Source organism: Bombus huntii, chromosome 3 (genome assembly GCF_024542735.1).
Source record: "Bombus huntii isolate Logan2020A chromosome 3, iyBomHunt1.1, whole genome shotgun sequence".
Lineage (NCBI taxonomy): Eukaryota > Metazoa > Arthropoda > Insecta > Hymenoptera > Apidae > Bombus > Bombus huntii.
In genome coordinates, this window is record NC_066240.1 from 13,747,014 (window position 1) to 13,772,636 (window position 25,623).

General features: G+C 33.7%; 1 protein-coding gene across 2 annotated transcripts; it reads left to right on the top strand.

Annotated features, from left to right (window-relative positions):
• The first annotated feature begins 174 nt into the window (after positions 1-174).
• Positions 175-25,343, top strand: LOC126863507 (uncharacterized). 2 transcript variants are annotated; one of them, XM_050613769.1, is made up of 6 exons: positions 175-681; positions 2,267-3,500; positions 9,750-10,093; positions 14,172-14,335; positions 21,637-21,821; positions 22,496-25,343. In XM_050613769.1, the coding sequence occupies exons 2-6, from the start codon at positions 3,396-3,398 to the stop codon at positions 22,790-22,792; spliced, it is 1,095 nt and encodes a 364-aa protein (XP_050469726.1). In that variant the 5' UTR covers positions 175-681; positions 2,267-3,395; the 3' UTR covers positions 22,793-25,343. The 2 variants fall into 2 exon arrangements, with proteins under 2 accessions (XP_050469726.1, XP_050469727.1); XM_050613770.1 differs by lacking the exons at positions 175-681; positions 2,267-3,500 and adding an exon at positions 8,407-9,077.
• The last annotated feature ends 280 nt before the right edge of the window (positions 25,344-25,623 follow it).

The window sequence follows — 25,623 nt, forward strand, 5'->3', positions numbered from 1 at the left end:
GATTAAGAAAAGCGAAAGAAATATTTCCATTTTGCTTAATCCTTCTCATTCCCACTCTTTCTCTATTGCATTTATCTCAATCTAATGCTCAATGTAAAAGTTTTCTGACGTTCAAATGGATCTGAGAGACGATTGGTATTCTCAGTCGACGAGTTCAACTCTCAGCTGTATGAGCGCGCTGGTGGAGGTTTCGCACTTTGTTACAGGACATGTTGTACAGCCTGTGCACCAGTGGAGCCGCTATCGCGGTTCGAGATGCGTCGTTTTTAGTGTTGTCCTTTTCGAAATCATGATATCACGTTTCGACCTATTTTTTGTTTACAGACATTAATGTAAATTGCGTGTAAATATGTGGAAAACAATAATTATTGACTTTATCAGACGTGACCAGGTTATCTGAAAGGTAAATTAACTAGTGCAAGGTGTGACCGCGCGTGATTTCGAGGTAGAGGATAGCTTCTTTCTACTCGACTGCCTTCCATAGCTACTACTGGTTGCCACGAGATCGTTTCGTGTAGATGCGTCTTTTTTCTTTCAAGCAGATCGTCAAGGCTTCCCCAGTGACTTACAGTGATTTAAGAATCAGGTTAAAGGATTACTGATCCTCCCATTGTTTTCGCTGTGAAAGTGTTCGACGCACCTCCGAATGTGATCTGTTGTTTCAAAACTGTGTATACGTGCGTGCGTACCATCCACTTTTCTGTCAATAATTTTCTCTGCTGAATGTAATCAATCGTTTATTTGTCCACAAATACTGCATCTTTCTCATTGATTTTAAAACAGAAAAAATAATTTCATGAAAAAATTTCTATTTCGAAATATTATAGTCGATAATCAAAACAGTTCGAGAGATAAATTTGAACAATTGTCAAATAGTAGTTTGTTAAAAACTTTTTATTTTTGTTCTTTTGTCAAATTTGACTCTTCTTCGATAATAAAGATCCAAAACCATTTCATGTTCCATATTATAGGCTGTTTCCACATGCTTGTAACGAAATTAACGCGAACAATCTTTTATTGATATCGAAGTCTTAAATGATTTTTAAATATATCTCTTGAATAAATGATTTTATAAATGATCATTCCTAGATGAGCGAAACATTTGAAATATTCCATGAACACTATTTCGTAAATAAACAAAAGTTTGAAAATGGCGCGCGAAGGCGCGGGCTCGTAAATATTTGTAATTTTGTTCGATGACGTCCAAATTTTCGGGCTACGGGTTATCGTACTATCAGATCACGTGAATCATCGTGTGAAGATGTAGAAACACACAAGCGCCAGAAGTACCGTTTCTCAAAACGGTCGCGAGCGAGCGCGATGATAATTTGCAACGTAAACGTTCCCATACAGTTAGTTTCAGGTCAGTTACGAGTTTCATCGTCGACGCTCATCACGGAGAAAATACCAAATTATATTACGGAAATTTTATGCTCATGTAGCGTTAACGATATCGAGGTCGATTCGTTCTTCGCTCTACTCGCGAGGAACAAGTAGAAAATGAGAACAAAGCAATCTTGTCGCAACTTAGATTCGGTCTTACATTCGGATCAAATAAACATCGTCCTCGATTTCTATAGATCATTCTTTTTAATGGCACATACTTCGAGATATGATAATCTTGTTATTAATGCATATTGACGCTAAAAAACTATTTGCATGATTACTTTTAATAGAACGTAGTTTAGATATAAAATTATAAATAGGAAAGGTTAGGATGAGTATACGATTTACTAGAGCTAGTTTGCGATATCATAGCGCGATACAATTTATTTTTAGAAGTCAACATGCAATACGATTATTGGCATAGGTCAGTATCAAACGTTATTTGAGGAGTTCATTATCTTCAGCACGTTTGGTTATCTAATTAATAAAATAAAGGAGATTTCCTCAAATCGATGGAGAAATTGTCATATTTAATGCAAGTATTAATGTTTAAAATTGGATAGTGCCTTGACAAATAGTGTATTCCACAATTTTGCGTTAACAATAAAGTTTCAACGTGGTATAACTTCCAAATAGCTCTTCGTTATCTCTTTGGATTAGATCAATAGGTATTGGAATTATTAGAAATTGACATAGAAATTGCAAATATCTCAATTCATTGCATATTCTTGTACGCGAATCGATCTCGTGGAGGAACGATTTTCAAATAAATCAAATGCCAGAATACTTTCCAATATTTACAGTCAAGATCATGTAAAAAAACAGAGACGATGAAACTCAGAGAGAAAAACATATATCACGGCGCGTTTCCTATTTACAGGTTTGAAACGCGTGACACGGAGGAGAAACAAAATCGAATATCGCGATTTCTTATTTAATGAAAAGGAACAAGAATCATCGTTCTATCGCTTTCTCTCCGAACATTTACCATGAAAAAGCTCTTTTAACATTATCTTGTCGAATAATCTTATTCGAGAAACCTTATTTCGTGACAAATATCTGAAGAAGAATGGAACAACAGGTGTCTATACATTCTATATAGGTTGAGTGGTAACGTGAATGGACTGTAATACTCATTTCTATCGTCGATGGATTACGAAACTCAGACAATTGAAAAAAAGGAAGGTATCATTGACACGAATTCATTTTCTCTTTCTAAATCTGTGACATCCACAGTGTAGGGAAAAGGAGAGCAGAAGCAAAAAGAATCTTAATCAAAGCCGCGCGTTCAAGTCGAAACACGTTCGAGGGAAATAAAAGACGACATCTAGGGGGAAGAAGATCGAAACACGTTAGAGGAGGACAAAAGCACGCGGTTGTGGTTTTTAGATACTGTCAGCGAGCGTTGCAAGCGGTGGGAAAAAGTATAGCACGAATGGGGAACGAGAGGCAGGCGAGGACACGAATAGTTGAAGTTGAAAGCCAGAGGACAGGAGAAATGTCTGTAAGGCAAAAATAAAGGTAGAATTATAAAGAACACGTTTAAACCTGTACTAGCGGGTAGCATTACTAGGTGGTAGGGCGAGAGGGGGTGGTGGGGAAAAATTGGTGAATCAGTGGTGGGGTTAGATTGAAGAGTACGAAACAGAACTCTGAAAGAGTATGAAAGACATAAAGAAAAAGCGATAAATGGAGGATGAAAGAGGAAAAGAGTACACGTAGAATGTACGGAAAGAGAGATACGTAGTACGTAAAAGAGTACTCGATCGAAACAGAGGAAAGAGAAAGGTGTGCAGTGAAAAAGGCACGTATAGGTGTATTATATACGTATGTGGTGGTAAGCGAGAGGCGGGAACGTGGATGGAAAAAAAAGGAAGAAGAGGAGGAACAGAAAGAAAAGAAGCGTGAACTGTGAAGTTTTGGATGAAGTGTATGAGATAGTAAGGGAGGTTGAAGAAGAAAGAAGGAAGGTGCGTTACATCCTGGAGTCCGATGTTCAGAGTCGTACGATGGCCGGGGCTCTGTCCGAGAATGCCCCAAGGCCTGTCAGTGTCGTCGCGGTAGGCGGTGCAACCGTTGACAATGCAAGGAGTAACCAGCTTAGCAGACCGCAGGTTTGTATCGTTATTTTTATATTTTTATTTGTAACGTTGTTATGTGTTAAACTTGGAATGCGATTTGTCGATCTTTCTATGATGATTTATATTTCATTTTCTTCCATTACTGGTCTATTAAACGCTTTGGTACTAGGTACGAATATACAAGAATTTTATTATTTTTTACATTTTAATGCCTCTATTGTTTAAATCGCACTCCTTTTGCATACAAAATATCATTAATTAGATCTCGACAATAATTTTCTTCGCGTTTGATGAATGTAGATAAAATTCAAAGCTTTTATATTTTTAAGAGAAAGATAGTTTTAGACGGACTTAGGTTATGTTTTTCGGAACTAGTTCGACACATGTATGTATGTACTCGTATTTCACTTGAGAATTCGAACTGTGTGCGATGTGCTAAGTTGCATTTATCCACGTATAAAACGGTAGAGTTCTCTACTGGAATTACTATGGATACACGTAAAAAATTTATTTAAATGCTACTTGCTTTTTTGCCGATTGTATTACAATTCCAATTTCCGCGATCTTCTTTTATCGAAAGTCTGCTGATCTTCGTTATTTTCTCCAGCATGTATTATTTTTACAGTGTTGAATATTCATTTCCTGTCATAATGAGCATATTCGTAAACAACTCAGTAGAATTCCACTACGGCGCCAATGCGTCTTGGAGGACAAGGATAATACCATTATTCCCTTTTCCAAGAAAAGCGTCTGAGAGTGACGTTATATTGATTTTTTTTACGTTTTCCAGCAAAATAGTCTTAAGTTTTAGACTCGAAGTTTCATTACAAATTATTTTTTAATTCTCAGCGGTTATAAAATCCATAAATTGTGCGAATATAATAATATTTAATAGATAATAACCACTTTTCTGATTTATCGAACATATAATAATAATATTCCTTGTCAATACTGGTTATAGTACTAATAGTAGTTGACACGATTTTACGTTTAGAAGCAAGAGAAACTGTTTGGTAGAAAGTATTGGAGATTTCAAAAGCCTTGGAAGAACTAGGATCGAGGATGATAAGGATAGTCAAATTCAGAAAGTTTTAAAGGATATGTAGGACATGGTGACTCGCTGTCAGAGATCGTAGAGCAAGAATAAAGATCATTAAGAATGAGATAAGGATGGTGAGCCAATTGTTTTGAAGATAATGAACGAAAATATTTGAAGATTACGGTCATTCGATAGCGAATACGATAAGCTGATAGTACTATCTGGTACACCAACAAATAATAAGCGTTAACACGCGTATTATCATATTAAATACACGTATTCTATATTTAAGAAGCGTATAGCTAGAATTACTCGGCTAGTCGAGAATTATGTAAGAATCGAAGGGACGTAATGCGGTTAAGATATAATTCCTAAAAATATGTCGACTCAGGAAATCGAAACCGAAGAAATAATTACAGTTACGGGTACGGTTATGGCTGCGGTTACGGTTACGGTTTTCGATACGCCAAACACTTCGTTTTGTTTCTTCCAACCTAATTAGAGAAACGCCGTAAAGCATTATTACCAAAGGCTATTGGTAAAAAGATTCGTAACTTGACATAATCTTTTTGCAAAATATTCCATTACGATAATGACACTTGTTTTAATACATGTAATAAAACCGAAGTTTATGTCTATGATTTACCATAGAAGTACATTTTTTAAGATACGTATCGGTCATAAGTATTTATTAGTATTATAGTATATTATTAGTACACATTAGTTTATATGTATAAGTATTTAAATCCATTAAAACCTCGTTACAGGTTAAACTTTTTACGTTTATTACAAATTTTAACAAATTTTATTCAATTTAGTATTCTACGGCACAAATATTGTATTTACTATATTATTCACGTACAAATTAGATTTAATAGTACTTTCATATGACTAAAAATTTGACACCAAAAAAATTATATGCAGACGCTGATTAAAAAACGCTTCGTTGCAAGATATGATTTCCAATAGAATAACTAGAAAATAAAAATAGCGAAAAGCATTCAATTTATATTAAGTATCAGCAGATGTTCTAATACTTGCGAGTGACTGTGTATGTGTACCTAAAAACTTTTAGTCGAACGAAACACCTTTTGAAACGCGTTTCTCGTCAATGCACGTTTGCAGGAGAAAACGATGATCTAGCTCACGGGTTTCAGCAACCCGACCTCGAACGTACATATTCGAAAGAGGATTTATGCAACATTTCAAACGCTAGGATACTATTAGGGTCGGAATGCGATTAATTATATTCTCGTACTTTGAATGCAAGTTAAAGAAGTTTTTATGTAATCAATCGTCGCGACCTGGATTACAAATTAATCTAAAAGAAAATGTTATTATTTCGGAAGTGTAAATGTATATTTATATTTATTTCTCCATCCATGTATTGCTGATTTTGGATACGATCGATTGTCTTGAACCTAAATTATTCTTAAACCGTGAACGTAAGACCTAGGACCTATAAATAAATTGTTAATCTGTGGTAGCAACGTTTCAAGAAGTGTTAATGTAATATAATACATTGGTATTATAGTAAACGTTAATACGTACATGTATGTAGCCCTGATATATATACTGAGGTCAAAAATTAAAGGAGTAAATGTACTTAAATATGTAGACATCAATTGATTCAACCATTTCAAGCACAATTAGAGTCATATGCATACCGGACGCGTGTAGGCTCCTTTATTAATCCGAATGGATCCTAAAGTGAAAAGGTCTTGAATTTCAGGTTGCAAACGTCATCTGTGGATGAATTTTGTGTCATTTTATTTAAAACTACTGCAACTTCCAACCTCCCATCACCCTCCCACCTTAGATTACTCTTTGTAATCTCATCAATCATTACAACTCACATTATAATGTTCACCCGATTCTTCTCAATTTTAATATACACTTTTTTATTTATTTGTGATCCATATCACTTGCCTTCGGATGGCTTTCGGTTACATTTCTGCTTATAACACCTTATATTATGTTTTATAATCTATCTAATGTCTAATGGTCTAATAATCTAATCTATAGTTATCTAATCTGTATAATAATCTCACTGAATTAGAATTAATTTGAATTTATCATTTTTAATTATTTATTAACTATTTGGAATTAGAATGAAAGCAAACTTAACTAAAGACTCGAACTCAACTCAATTTGAGCTTAAACATATTGAACACAAACATATACGTGAACATAAACAATTTTAGAACTATTCTAGTTTTAATATACATAAAACATGTTTTCTCTCTGTGTTAGAAATGAATTTAGTAACAATATGTTATTGACTGAAATATGGAAATTCATCAGCAAATTGTGAGAGGATTTTAGAATTTCTAGAGCTTTGCATCATTTTTTATAAACCATATATATGGGTGGAGACTTGTTCTTTCCCTTTAAATTATGTATTTTCTCATTCGTTTCAATTTCTCCGATACAAGTTAGCAATTGCGATATTAAATATCGGTAATTAATAAACAGATTTTTAACTTCATCTTATTTTGGCTCGTGAAAACATCCCTTAAATTGTTATTTTTACCAGCTTCACCCGTGTAAATTCTCGACACGGTGGAATTGTTTATTTAAACCATTTTTCGCGCCCCATAGTTTTCAATAAAGATATTTTATGAGATATATATTTCCATCCCTTTATTTCCAATAATACGAACCATTGCCGATACGTATCGAATATTTCCCTGAATATTACTTTCCATGCCAGTTTTATGGCGCCCGACGACTATAGTTTCCACGTGTTCCCGTGTTAATCGCGTTGATATCTTTCCGTATTTCTATTTTTCATTCGCACGAAGCGTCACCATAACGTATATTTATTCAAATTATTCCATCATTTGCGTACGAGCTTGACGCGTCGAAGACTCACAACGTAATAGATTCTAATGTACTTTTGCCCGTATAGTGTCGCCAGTTCCTGAAAAGCGAAAAGAAAGAAGAGAAAAGACCAGATACGTGATCTCATTAACTCTCATTAACTTCACATATACAGCGACTTTACTGAAAAATTCACTGATTAATGAACAAGAAATTTATTCAGAAATGGATAAACAGTTTGTAATAACGAGTTAATTTGTACGGCGTTGGGTAAAGTGTTAATTAATAAGATACAAGTTGGATAAAATATTCAAGTTATTAATTCTTAAGTTATAAAGTTATAAAGTTACCAAGTTATAAATTCTTATTTTTATAAACACTAAAAGAGTAGCATCTAGTTAGATATTTCTTTCGATTATCAAATATAATAATAATAATAATAATAATTTTGTTGAAAGTGACAATGTGAGTTCGTGCTCGCCATCTATATGCAGATGCGTTAGTTATAAGAAATAGTAACTAGACGATAATCCTAGTTACAATCGATAGATTTAATCGATAGGTTTAAGATGCTTTCTCGTCTTTATCCCTAGTTTTTGTAAGTGCGTGCAATAAAGGTTTTTTTGGCTCAGAACGGTGTGATAGATTTATCCATTCAATAAAGTAATAACTATTGTGATCCTGCGTCTGAGTATAGAAATAACAACAAATTTATTTACACTGTGGATCCATAGCCTATTACAAGGAAATTGTTGCATTCTTATTCTTCGTTTCTTACACTATATTGCATTCTTACATCGAGTTCTTAGTTACTGTATTATGTTGCTATTTTATTGTGTTATATTATATTACTTAACTCTTTCTGTGGACATAATTAGTACGTATCTATCCTAACGTATGCGATATAGTGGTATATTATATACGTAACTATATCTGCATCTATATGTATCTCTACATGAAAGTATGTTTTCCATACACATATCAAGGTTTATCATTCATCTGTTGGGTTGGCAACTAAGTGATTGCGGATATTGTCAATACCACCTAATGACAAAATCCGCAATCACTTAGTTGCCAATTGTACGTACAGATGCTTATGGCTTTTACGCTTGACTACCAAATATAACAATAGCTGCTATATTTTTGCATATTACATGCATTCCGCGAATTAAATTTCCCACAAATGCATAAAAATACGCGGACTAATAATTTCGCTGTTCATTACTCTTCTAGAATTATTTTTGCTATTTATATTTGTTGTATAACCGCTTATATTCGTAATCGAATAAAAGATTGATTAATAATTCGAGAAACATTTCGAAAGTGTTTAGAGTCGAAAGAAATTTAGAAACTGTAATTTTTTAATATTCTTACAATATTTCATCATGGATAAAAAGAAAATACTTTACATAAGGAGAAAGATCTTTTTATCGTTATACTCTCTCTCTCTCTCTTTTTTTCTATTAATTTATCATCTTTAAGAGACTGATTACCTCTATGAGCAGACTTTTTGCTATTTTAATGTAACGAGATTATTCGACCACCTATTTCGTTGTCACCCCGTATACGCGTGTATTTTAAAGGTTAAAAGTGAGTGATTACGTAGTAAGTAATAAGGAACGGAAATCACGAAATCGTGATTAGAATGGGAGAGAACGCGCGAAAGTGCAGTAGATATAGAATAGCAAAAGGAACAATTTCGAGTGCGCCAGCTGTCACAAATGCAGGATGCCGTATTATGTGCACAGGTGAAAATTCAGATTATTATCGCGAATTCGCACAGCTAGCCGTATTTTCCTCTAATTAGCGGAGAAAAATGGATAATGGGCTAGGAAAATCTTTTTTTTAAATAGAAAGCCACGTCTTTGAAGTTACTGGAAACGTGAAAGATAGTAAATACCACGCATTGAATAGCGAAAGACAGTATATAATAGATTTTACTTTCATGCCAACAAATATAGATAAATTACAAAGTAAAATACACGAATAAACTCATTGGTAGGTCAGAACGTTATTATAACTAGATCGTGAATATTTAATACGCAAATGCATATTTTGCAACTAAGAAATAAAACCAAAATAGCAAATCGTCTGTTTCGCTAAATATCATAACGTCCACTCTACTTTGGATGCTTCATATATTTATATACTTTTGCCATTACGCCACGTATTACGTTCATTTGTACATTTCTGAATTTTCCTTTAAACGCCTGAACATTCGCAATCTAAGCGCAACCGATAATTCTCTAATTTTCGTCTAGCCATTGATAATCCCTGTCGCGTCTCTTCTCCATAAGCAAAATCATACATTCTGTTAAAAATCCTGAAAGTAACGTTGCACACTTGGAATAATGGAAGAGTAGAATTGGCAAGGAGAATAAAGAAGATGAATAATTTGAATGTTTCCGTGAACTTTGCAGGAGTCGCGGGACAATGCGCGGTCTTTCACTTCAACGGAGGCACAAACGGAGCTACCGCTGCAAAATGGTCCAGAGGCGTTGGAGGATCTCGACGGCGTTCGCGGTGCTCGTCGAAGAGAGAGGCGATTGCGAAGGCAACATCGTCGAGCCTTGAGATCATGCTCGATGCCACCATCTTATCCTGGGACGTCGACGGGATGTCAGGCTTCCTCTACAGCACCGGGTGTACCTTTGGTCACTCCTACCAGAGGATTTCTACATCTTCCACCGCCCCATTTGGGCCTTAGGGGTCTTAGTCTTGGACTACCGTTTCCGGTCTCTACCAGCGTCTCTGCTTTTGGACGGTAAATATACAAATGTATATTCGTTTCGTATTATATTGCTCAGAATTATTTTGAACAACTTTGAAAGCTGATAAATGCCGATGAATATTTGTGGTTCTTCAGGTTTCGATAGTATTATTATTAGTACGTTGCGCACTGTCCCGATGCTCGGTGAACATTCCAGTTCGCTTCTACAAGGCAGACGTGAAAATATTTTCCTTCTCTTGGAAAACGATCTTCCCCCATGTCTATCATATCCTCAGGAAAGCAAAGGAATATCGCAGCATCTTCAATTTCTGTTCAACACATTTCATTTTTTAAAATTCAACATTCATTGTTACTCGAAGGTTCTTGAAAGTTGATGAATATTGTTTGAATAATTGAATTTTAACACGCATAATGAGACACAGGATTTTGATTTTCTATAATTTTGTATATTTTCATCGTAATGTTACATATACAATTCCTCATAATAGTATCGTGTATAATACGCCAATATCTCGTAAGAGCATTTTTAACTATTTGTTTTAAAAACGTTGCAGGCTTTCTAAATTCTGGACAAATCAATGCTGATATTTCATAATTGTGTGTATATAGAATAAATCTTATAGAAAGATTAAAATATGTAAGCGTAGAAAATGAGTTTGGAAAAGCAATCAGATTCGTACATTAGTGAAACAGACGACGGTTTTGTCTACCGTCTGCCACTCGTGAATTCTTCTCGTGGTTGCTTTTGACAATGTGCGAACGCTTCTGATACACGACTTTGTGCACTTTGCTGCTCCATTACGAACGTTTCTTTTTGAAACGTTTTCAAGTATGTTCTTCGATGCTTGTCGCACGAGTCTCGCCCGGTTTTTACATTCCTATATATATTACAACGTCCCTTTGAACTCTGGACGCTCGTTCGATCATCGTATAAAATTATACTTGCTTATTTATTTGTTGACGTCAAAGGAATCATAAAAATATGTTTCCGCAATCGAACGTTGTATAGTTGCATCTGAAAACTAGCGTTTCATCTTTTTCCTGATGTTGCGTAAACATCGTTTGTCAATTATTGTTCGAGTCGTTCTAAAGTTACGTTTACATATATGTAAATACAAATACATATTTCATAAGCTTTAAACACATGTATACAGCTTGTACATATTATTATTTTCTAGTATATTTTTTGTAAATGGTATGTTTATGAGAAACATACGAAAGGTAAAAATTTTACTATCTTTTAATGCAATGGAGTGAATAGATTTTTTTTTAATTTGTTATGGTTTTGTATATTCTTGATTGGTGACAAATTATTAGCATCGTCGTGGATTAAAAAAATTATTTAAGTTTGTCATGGTATAGCGAGGGCATAAATATTTATAAATCACGTAATGAATATTGTTTTTTTTACATTAATAGTAACTTGATGCTAAACTTAAAACTAAAAATAACTCGATGAGTGAACTCTAATGAAAGCGGATCTTAACCGAAAGGAAAAACAATTATGCAAAATTAATCATAGAGGAAGGAAAATGAAAATATTTATTTGAATAATCGTACTCTGATACCAATTACTATCTCAAAGGATTCCTCTATGGTGAATATTGCATTGATGTTTTGTCTATGTATTATACATACAAACCGGGTATGTAACAGTTTGTGAAGAATATATTTATCATTCAGTTTTACTTTTGAATATTTGTGGTGTGTTTTTCATTGAACAGGAGATCGTATAGATTACATCAGCATCTTCTAAATATATATGTTACTGGTATCGTAAAATTATCCTAGCAAACCCAATTTAACTCGATTCATAGCAATCAATGTATTCATCTCCCACTATGTGATTAACCAGTTCTTACGACTGGAAAAAGGAGTAAAATAGAGTTTAGATCTTGAAATTGATTGCTTTCACTATCGTTTGGCAATTTTTGATACTTTAGCTTTTAAAATTAGTAACAAAACCGCCGCTTCTAACCGGTTGCGGAAGACAACCTGTATAACTTGTACAACTTGTGTAATGTTAGATTGCTATGTACGTTTTCACTATATGTAGAACGTTTTCTACGATTCTACCAGAATAGTTTATATAGATATTTACATTATTACGCATTGATATTCATATAGATAAGTAAACCATGTACATATGGCTTATTTATATCTTTTACACACATTTCTGTCATTATTTTTGACAGTTTGTTAATACATTGATGAATTGTGAATTTCACATTGCCGGCCACGGGTATTGCACCATTTATTATAATTCTCGCTATTTTATTATAAATTTGATATTTCGTCATTTTACATATACATAGCATAAAGTAAAATTTGTTAGAGTTTTCGCAATAAATAAAATAAATGGCTGGTAAAATGTCCTATCATAATACTTGTGGTCGGTAGTGCGAGTCTACATCCAATGTTACAAATAATTAGTTGTATACACTCTATTAGTTGTATATACTTTAAGCCTGTCACGGCAGACAACTTTGCAATCCATTGATAACAAGTACGAACAGTCGCAGCACTTTCGCCAAGTGTGAAACGAATGTTTTTTGCTATGTCCGTTGCACTATGACGAAGTTAAAACACGTAAAGTGTTAAGTAAATGTCTTACATTTTACATGGACAGTAGCCATTTCAGACGCAAGAAACCTTTCTAGAGACTAGCTACTAGGGTAACAACAAGTATCTTCTGCAGTCTTCTTTAGGCTATAGCGTCACTGTTCATATCGACAGTTGTAGGATCTGTTCTCTTCCTCTAACATGGTCCTTTATTAATAATTTCATTGTACCATATGCTATTCTTATTGTTGTTATTTCTATACTCAGAGGTAAGATCAGAATAGTTATTATTTTATCGAATGGATAAATCTATCACACCGTTCCGAGCCAAAAATACCTTTATTGTACGCCCTTACAAAAACTAGGGATAAAAACGAGAAAGCATCTTAAGCCTATCGATTAAATCTATCGATTGTAACTAGGATCATCGTCTAGTTACTATTTCTTATAACTAACGCATCTGCATATAGATGGCGAGCACGAACTCACGTTGTCATTTTCAACACTTATATACAGGGTGATTGGTAACTGATGGTACAAGCGGAAAGGGGGTGATTCTACGCGAAAAAAGAAGTCGTAAATATAAAATAAAATTTCTTTTTTTAATTTTTTTAAAAATCTACAGTGAGATCCGTTATAACGAGACGTGATAAGTGCACGCGTACCGAGCGAAAATTCAAAGTCGATTTTCTCGAAAACAAAGCTTCGAACGAAAAAATTTTATTCTATATTTTCGACTTCTTTTTTCGCGTAGAATCACCCCCTTTCCGCTTGTACCACCAGTTACCAACCACCCTGTATATAAAATAAAATGTAACGTATAGCATGCACTGTGTTATAAAATTAACAATTTGTATAATCTCATGTAATAATTTCATTATAAAGTTTGATGTAATTTATATATATCTAATTCGGCAAAATCTTATATAGGTATTGGTAGTTTCAATAAATTTGTTTCATGTAATAAATTTTACACTTTCATAAAGTTACACAGCGATCTGATAAACACATGTGTATACGTATATTCAAATTTCACTTGCTTTTACGAATATAAGACCTCGTCACTGTCATCCAATGTATTTACATAATTGTTAATTGGAACATTCGCGCGTTATTCATAAAACTGTCAGCCGTTGCGACCTCTCTGAAAATTGTGTACCTGAAATGCGTCGCAAAAAGTAAGCGACGACGACTATACTCGTCAAACATAGCATATGCGTGGCTGTTATAATATAGGATTAAGTTGTAACGAAATGACTGTCTTATTTTTTAATTTTATCACTGACAGAGCTCGTCATAACGCAAAATATTGCCATTTCTTCACGACGAATTATTTCGTCATTTACTCGTCAAAAACAGCTAGCTGGTCAAATAACAGATAAAAATTAGTTTGGTAGATGAGAAGATGGACATAGCTGGCTGTATGACGATCGTAGCGGAGCGTAAGCCAAGCATAGTAGAGGACAAGCGTGTCGAGCGACTTGCCAACTTACCAGGAGTAAACTTACGTGTCAGTGGGTCATTCCAACGGTTGGTTCTTGTCTTGCAGGGATGCAGTACCGAAGCAGTGTTGTGGCCTCGGTTCCCCTCCTGTACGTTGGTCCATACTGGGTGTCGGAGTAGTTGGCCTGGTGTGCGCGGGTGCTGGTGCTCTGCTGGGGGCCCTCAGGGCTTCTGGTCGCGATCACATCGCTGTCGCGCTGCTTATGATCGGTAACGAATCATACTTTTCTCATGTCACTTGATTTATTACCTGACGATCAATTTTTACGTTTGTATATTTGTATACAGTGATAATAGAACTCTATTGCACTTGTTATAGTATTTACAGGATTAATTAATTAGGTTCAAGCGTATTACATTTTGTAGGATCTAATAGCACTTGCATATGACTACAAAAATTTGATACTGTGAAAGTGGAACGTATAGAATCTGATAAGAAGGCACTTTTTGTAGCTACTGTATTCTCCTGAAAGATGCTTGAATTTAGGATAATCTTTTCGCATCTGTTTGATTTGTACAGGCATTTAAATTTATACACACGTATATTTTTATATAATGTATAAATTTATGCATTGTATATGTTATATTTTTGTATGTACTGTCATCTATGAGTATTTGTATATCTAGTCCTTACATTTATTGGCACGTTCTAACAAAGTTTACTCTGTTTTGTATTTTATGTTATAAAGAATATTTGATAGGTATTTTTTAGAAGGAAAATCTTGTATGTGTAAGAAAAGGACTTAGGTAGAGTTGTTTATTAAATAAAAATAACACTGTTACTAAGGAGAATTCTCTTATGTAGAAAGCGTTTAATTACAACTAGATTATTTTAGATAATTCTGACAACTTACTTGGGAAATTTGCTTAAAAGATTCGAGAGGAATTAGAAAATAATTTTAATATTAAAGACGTTAAATAAATATTTAAGCTTCCCGTTACTTTTCATTATTTTTATCATTTGTGGCTAGGGAACACTGGAAGCTATATTCACAATGCTTTATATCTTTTGGGCCTCAGTCGACCGATGATTTCTAGCGGTTTTAAATATCGCATATTTTAGTACAAAAGAATCCTTCGCTCTTTGTCTGCTCCAACTAGTCTTTTCACAAAGTACATTCCGTTTCGGTAAAGAACTGAATAATAGCCAAAGAGAACATGCATACATTATCGTACAAAAGTTTAGTACTATCTAATCTTCCATTCTACGTTTATTCTACAGTACAGTACAGTGTTATCATCAGGATAAACAAATAATATTTATCTTGTATGTTGATAAAATCTTTTTGTTGATACATTAGATAGACTGCAAAGTACTCCAGATTAGGTTTGATAAATGTTTAAGTATGGATGCTACTGTGTCATTATCTCTTGAGATTACTTAAATACTGCTTTTAAGAGCGTTATTGTTCACGAATTCCCTTGAAACTATTTAAATATTATACCTTTAGGAATTATATACAGTCATAGTTGAAAGATGGAAAAGAATCGCACAAGACTGCGATGAAATAGCAAGCATATAATTTATTCGAATAATAGGCACGAAGGTTTGTCTTCGTTCCTAAGGAACATCGTAGTTTGTACTTGTTCACAAATTTAATGTTATTATTATCAAACAATTGCTTCGACAGGTGTATTTCGTGTATTCGCGTCACGTTGTTCTAAGCCTGGCGTAACGATACCGAAGAAGGACATCTGTTTCGGAGAATACATGGTCAAATAAGACTTGGAAAATCTTTCATCATTTTCCCAACTCTAATCTTCAAATCTCTTTTCAAGTATAAAGATTGAATGGGATATACAGAGATATTTCCCAATAAAAAAAATTGTTTACAATAGAGAAAAGTTTTCTTAGGGAATGAAGCGTATGGAAAGAAGCGAGTATTATTCTCTTATTACGGAATATTCTCAATGCTTTGCATAACACATCTGCGAGGAAGTTCATTTCATGTTAAAAGTAAAAGTGGATAATCTCGTGGAAGATATATAGACAAATTTAACAAAAATATTTGTTAGGTCGCGCAGTACGCGATAATATTTGTTAAAAATACGATTCACAAGACTTATTGAATACGATTGGACGCACCATGAAGCTATAAACTTTTATTCATACACAGCGAATTTTTTAATTTGTCAAATAATTAACAAGCTACTTGCTGTATAAGAAGATATTTGAAATAAAAATTGAACAGTGCCGTAAGATCAAATACTATACTTCATAATACATTAACGAATACATTCAGTATTAAAAAGGCTAGCATTAGCATTAGGATATTTATGGCATATGGAATTAAGCTGATGTCATACATCATTTCCTATATTTATCTCATTTGTGGAACATGTTTTTTGTAATCTGGCCCAATTATATTTTGTATAGGACTAAATTATTTGACCCTTAATATTTACATAAGGAAATGTATTTATCTAAGTTCTGTCTTGCCGTTTTATTTTCTACAATAACAAGGTTTCGAATTCCATTGCGTTTTCGCGTAACACGAAATTCAGCTCGGCTCAATACCCACTTAATAAACCCATTGGATTTAACGGTTCGTTAATGCCATTGAATCGAAGAAAGTAAGCAATCTCTATCCTCATAGCCCGGGTACTATCGTGTGAAATTGGTTCAACACTTTCACAACGGGAAATCTAGAGATATCCAGAATATCTACTCTTACTAAATTTTGGACGGATTAAATTACTGAAATATTATATTTATAAGTTTTGATGTTCTTCTAACAGCGAGCTGAATTATTCTGTGTTGTAACGCGCTTGAAATACGTGCGAGGTGTATTAAAAAATTAACAAAATACTAGATAGAATATTTTAACTAATTAATAGTATCAACGGTATGGATATCATTAATGGCAATAATTCGTTGATTTCTAATTTTTAACGTATACCATAAACGTTTCCTACTGATTTCCTATGAATATTGCTTTTCTATAAATTACAAAAGAGAAATATTTTTAAAACACGAAACATTTGTACGTATATGTTTCGCGAGTTAAAAAGAATCTTCAGATCTTGATTTTCTATGTATATTGGTACTCTATAAATTAAAAAAAATATACTGCTTTTAATATACGCGAGTAAAGAAGAATCTCCACTCGAGAATATTGATTAATCTTTCCTCGACAGTGGTTTTCCATAAATCGAGATTCTATGAAAAAAAAAAAGATTTTTGAAACACGAAATATCGTACATCATATATTTTTTGAGTTAAAAAGAATCTCCGCTCGATTTCATGAAATTCGTACAAATTCGATCTTATGGTCCCGTAAATGGGTAGCGTGGTAGCTGACGAGTTAAGAACATTTTACGAGACCATCGCATCGCATCGATCCGTTTCTCTGGAGATTTCTCAATTTTATGTTCCGCGAATCTCACGGTCCCTCCACGTGTAGTGTAGGCGTACGATCCCTGTAGGTTAGCGCGTTCTCCCATTGTGAGAGGCATTCTATGCGGGTCGCAGGTTACATGCCCACGTTTAGAAAGTAACCAGTTGCCAGCACGGTTCTCCCTTCTTTCGTATAGCGCCACGATCGGTCGATCTGGTCGACCAACGGGTCCCTTGCGGTTTCTCGTTGCCGCTGCTCCGTATTTCATAACTTCTTTCTTCGATCCTCCGTGTTCCTCTAACATCTCTTTTTTCTGGTCGCTCGTGTTTTCTTTTTTCACCTTCAACGCGTTTACTGTCGCGCAAATTTTATATACCTTACATATTCTTTGTATATTTTTATATTTTTACTTTGTATTTCGCAACTTCCTCCCTCGATCCTCCGTGTGCCTTTAACATATCTTTCTTATTTCCTGGTGCTTTTTTTCTGACTTCTCCGCGAATGTTTCATATATAATATATTTTGTATAATATATTACATAATATATTAGGTAGTCCGAAAAGTCTCTTTCGTTTTATAAGGAAATAATAGATGCACAACATTTTTGTTTTATGTTATTTTATTGAATTATGTATGATCCATTTTGTTCTATTACACTGCACTATGTACATTTGGCAGGTTAGGTTTCATGTTTGTAGAAACATTGCCAGGTAAAGCAACTGCGTGCAGATAGTGAAATACGCTTTTGGGACAACCTAGTACATGTAATAATATGATAAATAGTACAATAATATAATTGTTGTTATTTCTATACTCAGAGGTAAGATCAGAATAGTTATTATTTTATTGAATGGATAAATCTATCACACTATTCCGAGCCAAAAAAGCCTTTATTGCACGCGCTTACAAAAACTAGGGATAAAAACAAAAAAGGCATCTTAAGCCTATCGATTAAATCTATCGATTGTAACTAGGATCATCCTCTAGTTACTATTTCTTATAACTAACGCATCTGCATATGGATGGCTAGTACGAACTCACGTTGTCATTTTCAACAATAATACGTACAAAAAATATATATTTTTTATACATTTATACAGAGCATTTCATTTTTACCTTGCTAATCCTGTGTCAGAACATTCTACAATTAAAAGCAAAACGAAAACGTTATACAAATGCAGGGTCGTAAATGCTTCATTAGTAGAAAGTCACGATAAAAATAACACGATAAATGACTGGATTCTCGATCGATCGATTGCTCGTGTTTACCGAAGTTCTTCTTCAAAGTGTCGACCATGCTCGTAAATTGCCATCGTTGATAAATCGATTCCACTGCCATCTGAATTTCATTTTCATTTTCTCGTATTTCACCGAAGGCAGCATAAATCAAACAAGAAACCAGTCGTCTATAATTTTGATCCTATGTCTATGTAACCTTCTTTCCTCATTCTTAATCGTGAAATATGCCGAAACCGTTTGGCGGGATAAAAATAAAACGTGCTGTATATTTTTCTTTATATTTTTGTCCCCTGTTTCACAACATCTTCCCTCAATTCTCTATGCGCCATTAACATTCTTTCTTTATTACCTCGTTTCTTCTCCGTTGCTTTCTCATATTTAACACGCCGACTGCTACCCGAATTTTATATCGATAACTAGCAGATACTAGGAACCTAAATACGTAGATGGGAACATACTACGCCATAAAATATCATTTTCGCAAGGTACTATATATCGTATTCGCGTACTTTATCCAAATCCCGTACATTGATGAAAATTCGTTAGACCGTGAAATTTATCTTAATCTAATCGTGCTAATTTAGCAACGTGGCTCACCACCGTGGCTCACCGCCGTGGGAATCGATTTGTTAACTGTTTCAACGAGATCACGATTATTATTCGTTACGCTTCCGTGGAATTTTTTCGTTCAGCCACTAAATGAATTTGATATCGGAAAGTGGAACAATATGGATTTTTTGTTCGGTTATTTAGTTAGACGCATAGTTTCGTTCATAATGGGTACGTAGGTGTACAATGTAGTATACAGTTTTGAAAGTTTGTTTGGTTGAATATTGTCATTCGACGAGGTCGTCGATCAATTGATATTGGAATTAATATATTTCCCGGACTAATGGATTTTCAGAGTGACATCAGTAATTACAGATATATTCGGACGCTTGACATTTGGTATGAATTGATGAATATTAAAAAATGTTTAATATCGGTGATATTGAAAGAAGTCTGATATCGATGATGTTGAGGAATGTCGGATATCGATGATATTGAAAAATGTCTGATATCGATGATATTAAAAAATGTCGAAAAATATCTCAAATGTTGGAAAGTATATACAAGTTGAGCGGCCTCGAGAGGAACGTAATTTGACACGTTTAATTTTTTCGTAGAACGCATAGAGAATATACGATGGTCACAGACGTTTCTTTTATCAAACGAAATCATATATTTTTTAATACGTTAATCGGTGCAGCTGGGCATTCTCTGCAAAAAGATATTAACCAATCTATGTCGAAGATCTATTACTTTGCCGGATATTTTAATTTCAATTTGTTAAATTCAACGTACGAAATACAATAAAGGATTTTATAAAACATACTTTAACTTCAATTTGTCAGATTCAACGTACGAAATACAAGAAAAGACACAAAGCGGTATTTTACGTTAAATTCAACGAACTAAAGTCAGCAATATTTACGAAACTTTATGTTTCTTCGACATAATAAGTAGTCTGATACAATTTTTTAATAGGGAATGCCAAGATGGATCTATTAAAAAATATATAATTCCATTTAGGAACACATCGGTGACTATGTAACTATGAAAATCTAATCACACGCGAAATTAAGTTCATCTCGAAACCATTCGACCTGTATCCGATTTTTAAACGATATTTTTTAACGTTATCAAAAACAAACGAGATATTCCAGGTGATAAAGTTAGATAGAGCCACCCTATATATGAATTTATGAACACTATAGGGTAGCGTATCTAATTAAAAAAGTAAATGCCTGGAAGCCACGTATCGAAGAGAAAATAAAATTTTAAATGCAAATGGTAGGAAATGCGAGTAGTAAAGTGCTGTATAAGTCGAGCGAGACGAAAGAAGATTGCAGGGTCGAGTTAAGAAATTACAAGGATTAAGACGAAAAGAGTGGAAAAGATATTTCGATGGCCGCGAGGGAAGCGCGGCTGGGTGTGGAACCGCGAAAGCTTGGATCATTCGTTTCCTCCAAGGATGTTTTCTTAGCTCTCACTATTTTCACATGCCACGACTCGTGAGAACACGCGACAATGTTTAACGACCAGCGTCATCTTTGCTTTTCCTGCCCGTTGCATTTCACTCGACTTTTCACTCGTTCGTATGCTCGTAACTTGACTAAACCTCCGCTTCTGACCCTCGTTCTTTTTTTGTTGTCATCCTTCGTGTTCGTCCATTGCCTAATTCTTTGCGGTTCGAGTCACGCTTCATATTTCGATATTTTTTCGATATTTCGATATTTCGATTTTATCGCATGCCATTTATATCCAGCGAGATAAATTATTAGAGACTGTTCACACTTCTGTTGTAGTTATAAATTTTCGTAGCTACCAGCAGCGAGTCTGCGTCTTTATGTTTTTACTAAATTGATTTTTGATGTAAGAGGAATCTATTTTACACACTGAAAATGAGCGCTTTTTTTGTAAAGCGCATCCATTTCCGAGTGCTTCTACAATACATCGATCAGTGTTCAGGATTAATAATTTATGTTCTGCAATATACATAGAAATATATTATGTTAAACAAACCGGTTTCAGCGAAGCTCGATATAAAAAAATTACGTTAATCTAAAGACACGATCGATCATGTTCACTACATATGTATGTATAACTGAATTCAATAGCTGGATTAAATTCTTCGTTGCTTAGTTACTAAAAAGACTGTCATGATTATAATAAAATAATTTATTCAATTGTGATTTTAATCAAGCCTTTAGTTAACCAATGCTTCTTTGCTAATGTTATACAAAAATAACCGAGATCGATGTCGTTATATATGTTTAGATGATTTATAAAATAAAGACATTTAACAAACTTTTAGTATTCGAAATAATTAGACAAACATTTAGTTTCGGTAAGAAGAGTATATTTTGAGACGATATATGTATTCTGTTCCAGGTATAGGAGTGATTCTGGTAACTGTGAGCGCTGTAGCGTGGCGAGTGACCAGTCAAGAAAATTGTGGTAGTTTCTTTGGTTTCACGGGGATCTCGAGCAGGATCCCGCCGGCGAGGCCAATTCATCCGTACGCTGCCATGATTTATCCGGAATTCCAATTTAGAACGCCACCTCCGAGTTATCAGGTGACACCCTAAAATTGTCTTCTACTACTTGCGCGCTTGATCGATTTCCAACAGATGTTCCCTATCTTCTTTTCAAATTAGATTTATGTTACCCATTTATGAAACGTCTTCATTTCCCATTTTCTTTGTTTTTCTTTTTCACTGAGCGAAGAAATACAATGAACTTTTTATAATAATAAACGCAAAATTGTATTTTATGAACTAGTATAGTGATTTATCATCACTATGATATCATCACAGATCACTATGATTCTGAAACGTTCAACTGTTAACTAATTATTATTCTACAACATTTGACTTTTGCTATTATGTTTTTCCTATAACATTTACTATATGTTTTAAATTGTTATTTTTCATATTAATCAATCGTTTCCCTAATAATACATTATAGATTGGATACTATCGTTTTACATGAAACCCAAAAATCTATTACAGATAACTATACTGCAGATTTTTATGAAATTTCATATATTTGGAACTGAAACCTACATAGAAATTTGTTTCATGCATTAAAAATTATAGGATGTACCATATTGGATATTTTGTATATTTTTATGTATTCTACGAAATTTGTAGAATTTTACATCTTTAAATTTATTATAAACGTATAAAAATCCGCAGCCTACAAATACCATAGAAAATAGAGAACTTAAACATGATGTGTTTAATTCCAGGCGAGTATGCAAGAGTACAGGCTTCGACTGCTCCTTCTGGATCGACTGCAGCCAACGTCCTCACCTCCGCCGACCTACAGATCCAACGCTGGAAGCATTGTGACTCCCGGCACGACTAGAGAAAGCAGACCGCCGAGCTATTGCACTAGATCGAACATTGCATCGAACACGAATGTCACGCCATCGAAGAAGGACGCGAATCTGGTCAGGATCGTTCAGACAGAATCAGAACCAGTCATTTTGAGCGGTGATCAAACACCTCCAGTAGCAGCTGTCGAAGTTCTTGCGCATCTTTGATTCATTCCCATACTTTTCCTGTAATTACGTTATTTATCGTTATTGTCGGGATGATATTGTTGCAATTAGTCTAAACAATGGCGTTATACCGGACGATTTAATAAAAAGAATAATGTCTGTCGTGCAATACAACTATTAGATTGTTCCATAAGCAATGAACATTTTGGAAGATGATTTTTAATATCAATTATCGTGATTGCAACCTTCTTTTCTATTATTCCTTCCTAACTATTAGCTTCTAAAAGTTTTTTACATTCTAACAGAACAAAAACCTTCTCTTTTATGAAATCTAAATGTAATGAATATTTTGGAACATGATCTTTAATGCTAATTATCGTGATTGTAAGCTTTTTTTTAACTATTGATTCCCAATGATTCTTAATGTTCTATTACGATACAAGTCTTCCCTTTTATGGCCAAAATGTTCTAAGAATATTTTACTATTCAGGAAATTTGAAGCAAATAGCGCATATAAACGAATATCAGCTGTTCTCCTAAAAATTAATTTAGTGACAATACAACTTATGGAATGATCTGACACATCACATGTGTTCATCTTCTCTAAATACTATTATCGCACAAATAATTCGAGTTATTTTAAATAATGGTAGATATCTGTGAATATTAAAGAAGTGTTAGACGGTGTAGAGTTGCCGATGGAGGAGCAACGGACTTTCTCTGAGAATGGGGTTTGCTTAAATATGTAACGGAACGGTAAATAGAAGCGCTTTTGCGTTGCGCGGCTGCTGAAAGAGTCGTGCCATTTGCAGTCGCTGGTAAATTAGCGTTGCTTCCGGTCAAAATGTATTATTAACCATCACATAGGACTATTATCGTTAGGTAGGTGGTAAATAGGGAAGAAGAAAGCAGCACTAATGACAAGAAACATAAGTATAAGCGTTTAATTGTAAGGAAATATTTTTGCAAACGGTGATGAGGTGGGATAATACCTAAAGTATTGTATTATCGATATGAATATTTCGTTGCATAAATATTTTGGAAGCTTTGAGATGCGAAATCATGTTACTTTGATATCCGTTTTAACGTGTCTCGCCAAAAGCTATAAACCTAGAAGATATACGGCTTTTGTTCATTCGAAATGATTAAGAAACCGTAATCGTCTTAGAGATATATTTATTCCGTGCAAGGGGAGCCAATATTTCTTGGATTATCACTCTGTATATAACAACGTTGAAATTTACTACTGTATCGTATTTTCGATTTTAGATTTGTAAAATATTCGCGTAAATAGAGATTATGTATATTCCGAAAGGATGCGTGAGATAAAACATGTTAATAATTTGTATCCTTAATGTGCCGGTAAAAACTTTTAAGGTCTTCCTCTTGTTACAATTATTCATGTCAGATTTATGAAAAATGAAAATTCGAAAATTCGATGAAGTTATGAATTAGTGTATACATAATAGGCTTGTAATGTACTTGGAAATATCGACATTGTTCAAAAAATTGTGACATACTATAGAACGGTCTTGAAACAATTGCAAATTTCATTAAGATTGTTCGATAGTATGTCTCTGTCAGTTTTATCTTTTCTATCGGATTTTGAAATTATTTTAATACGTGTATTGGCCAAGCCTGTTTATATAAATGATAATATTGACAAAAATTTGAAATCTACATGAATTTGTCGAATTAGCAGGAAACATGATGTATGAGTGACAAATAAATAAAGTAGCTTTAAAGATAAGTGCTGCCTCTAGCTTTAACGCCATACGGTTATATTTACTACTCGCTTAATTATTGTGACTTCTTTCGACAACGTATCGTCGAAAGAAATAAAAGAATCTTGTGAGTTGCATACAACAATATATACATATTTTTGTAACTATAATTTGATGGTTAAAAACAAGTATTATACGCGTTACGATACTGTTGGTTTTGATATACAGTAATAAAATTGCTGTTGTTTCGATCCATAATATTATAGCTCTTTGATATATTTTTTAAAGTGAAGATTATTTCAATTTAAACTTTAACGATTCATTTATTACAACTGGATAGACCTCACACATTCTTTCAAATATTGTACAGTCTAAGGTAAAGAGAAAAGAAAGACTCTTTTGTTATTAAAAAAGTTAGCATCGTGAAATATTTATAAATTATTATTACACTTATATATTGTATTAGTTTGACTTATATTTTCTTGTTAATTCTATCTTTAATTCTTCAAACTTATAGTAGCATTTATTGTCATCGATGTTAGCATCGATGTCGAAAATATTTTTAACATATTTTGGGGAACACATTCTATATAAACTTAACATTTGTTTCTCGATGAGCTATCTTATATTATGTGGTTGTCAATCTTTTACTGTATGTACAATACCGACGGAATTAATAGTAAATAGGATTATAAGAGTGGTAAATACGAAGGCAAGAATTTCGAAAGGCGGCCTTAACCAAACTCGCAATGATTCGTGATATGAGAATAGATCAACTAAAAATCATCAATTGAATGAGTATATTGTTCCTTGATATTATTGTAGAACAATTTGTATATATACAAGAACAAATATATTTATCTGACTTATTTGATCCTCCTCGTGATACTGTATTTCCATATTTTTACAAAAATCGTAAAAATTTTGTATTTGGCGTTTTTACAAAATGAAATGTTTGGCTGTCATATATATAAAAGCTGATAAAAATGAATGTTCATTACTTGTAACCCCTTACTAATAAATAATATAAAGCATAATTTATCCTACATAGATTCGTTGCTTAATAAATAGTACTTTTAAATTAACTTTACTTACAATTACACTTATACAAGATATTGTAACTAAAATAGGAAATTTAATAGACTACAT

What these genes read in the sequence shown, in the direction of transcription:
- LOC126863507 (XM_050613769.1), top strand. Translation starts at nt 3,396, where the DNA reads ATGGCCGGGGCTCTGTCCGAGAATGCCCCAAGGCCTGTCAGTGTCGTC. An exon ending in AGCGTCTCTGCTTTTGGACG is followed by an intron (nt 10,094 to 14,171) that starts GTAAATATACAA and finishes CTTGTCTTGCAG; the next exon opens with GGATGCAGTACCGAAGCAGT. An exon ending in CGCCACCTCCGAGTTATCAG is followed by an intron (nt 21,822 to 22,495) that starts GTGACACCCTAA and finishes GTTTAATTCCAG; the next exon opens with GCGAGTATGCAAGAGTACAG.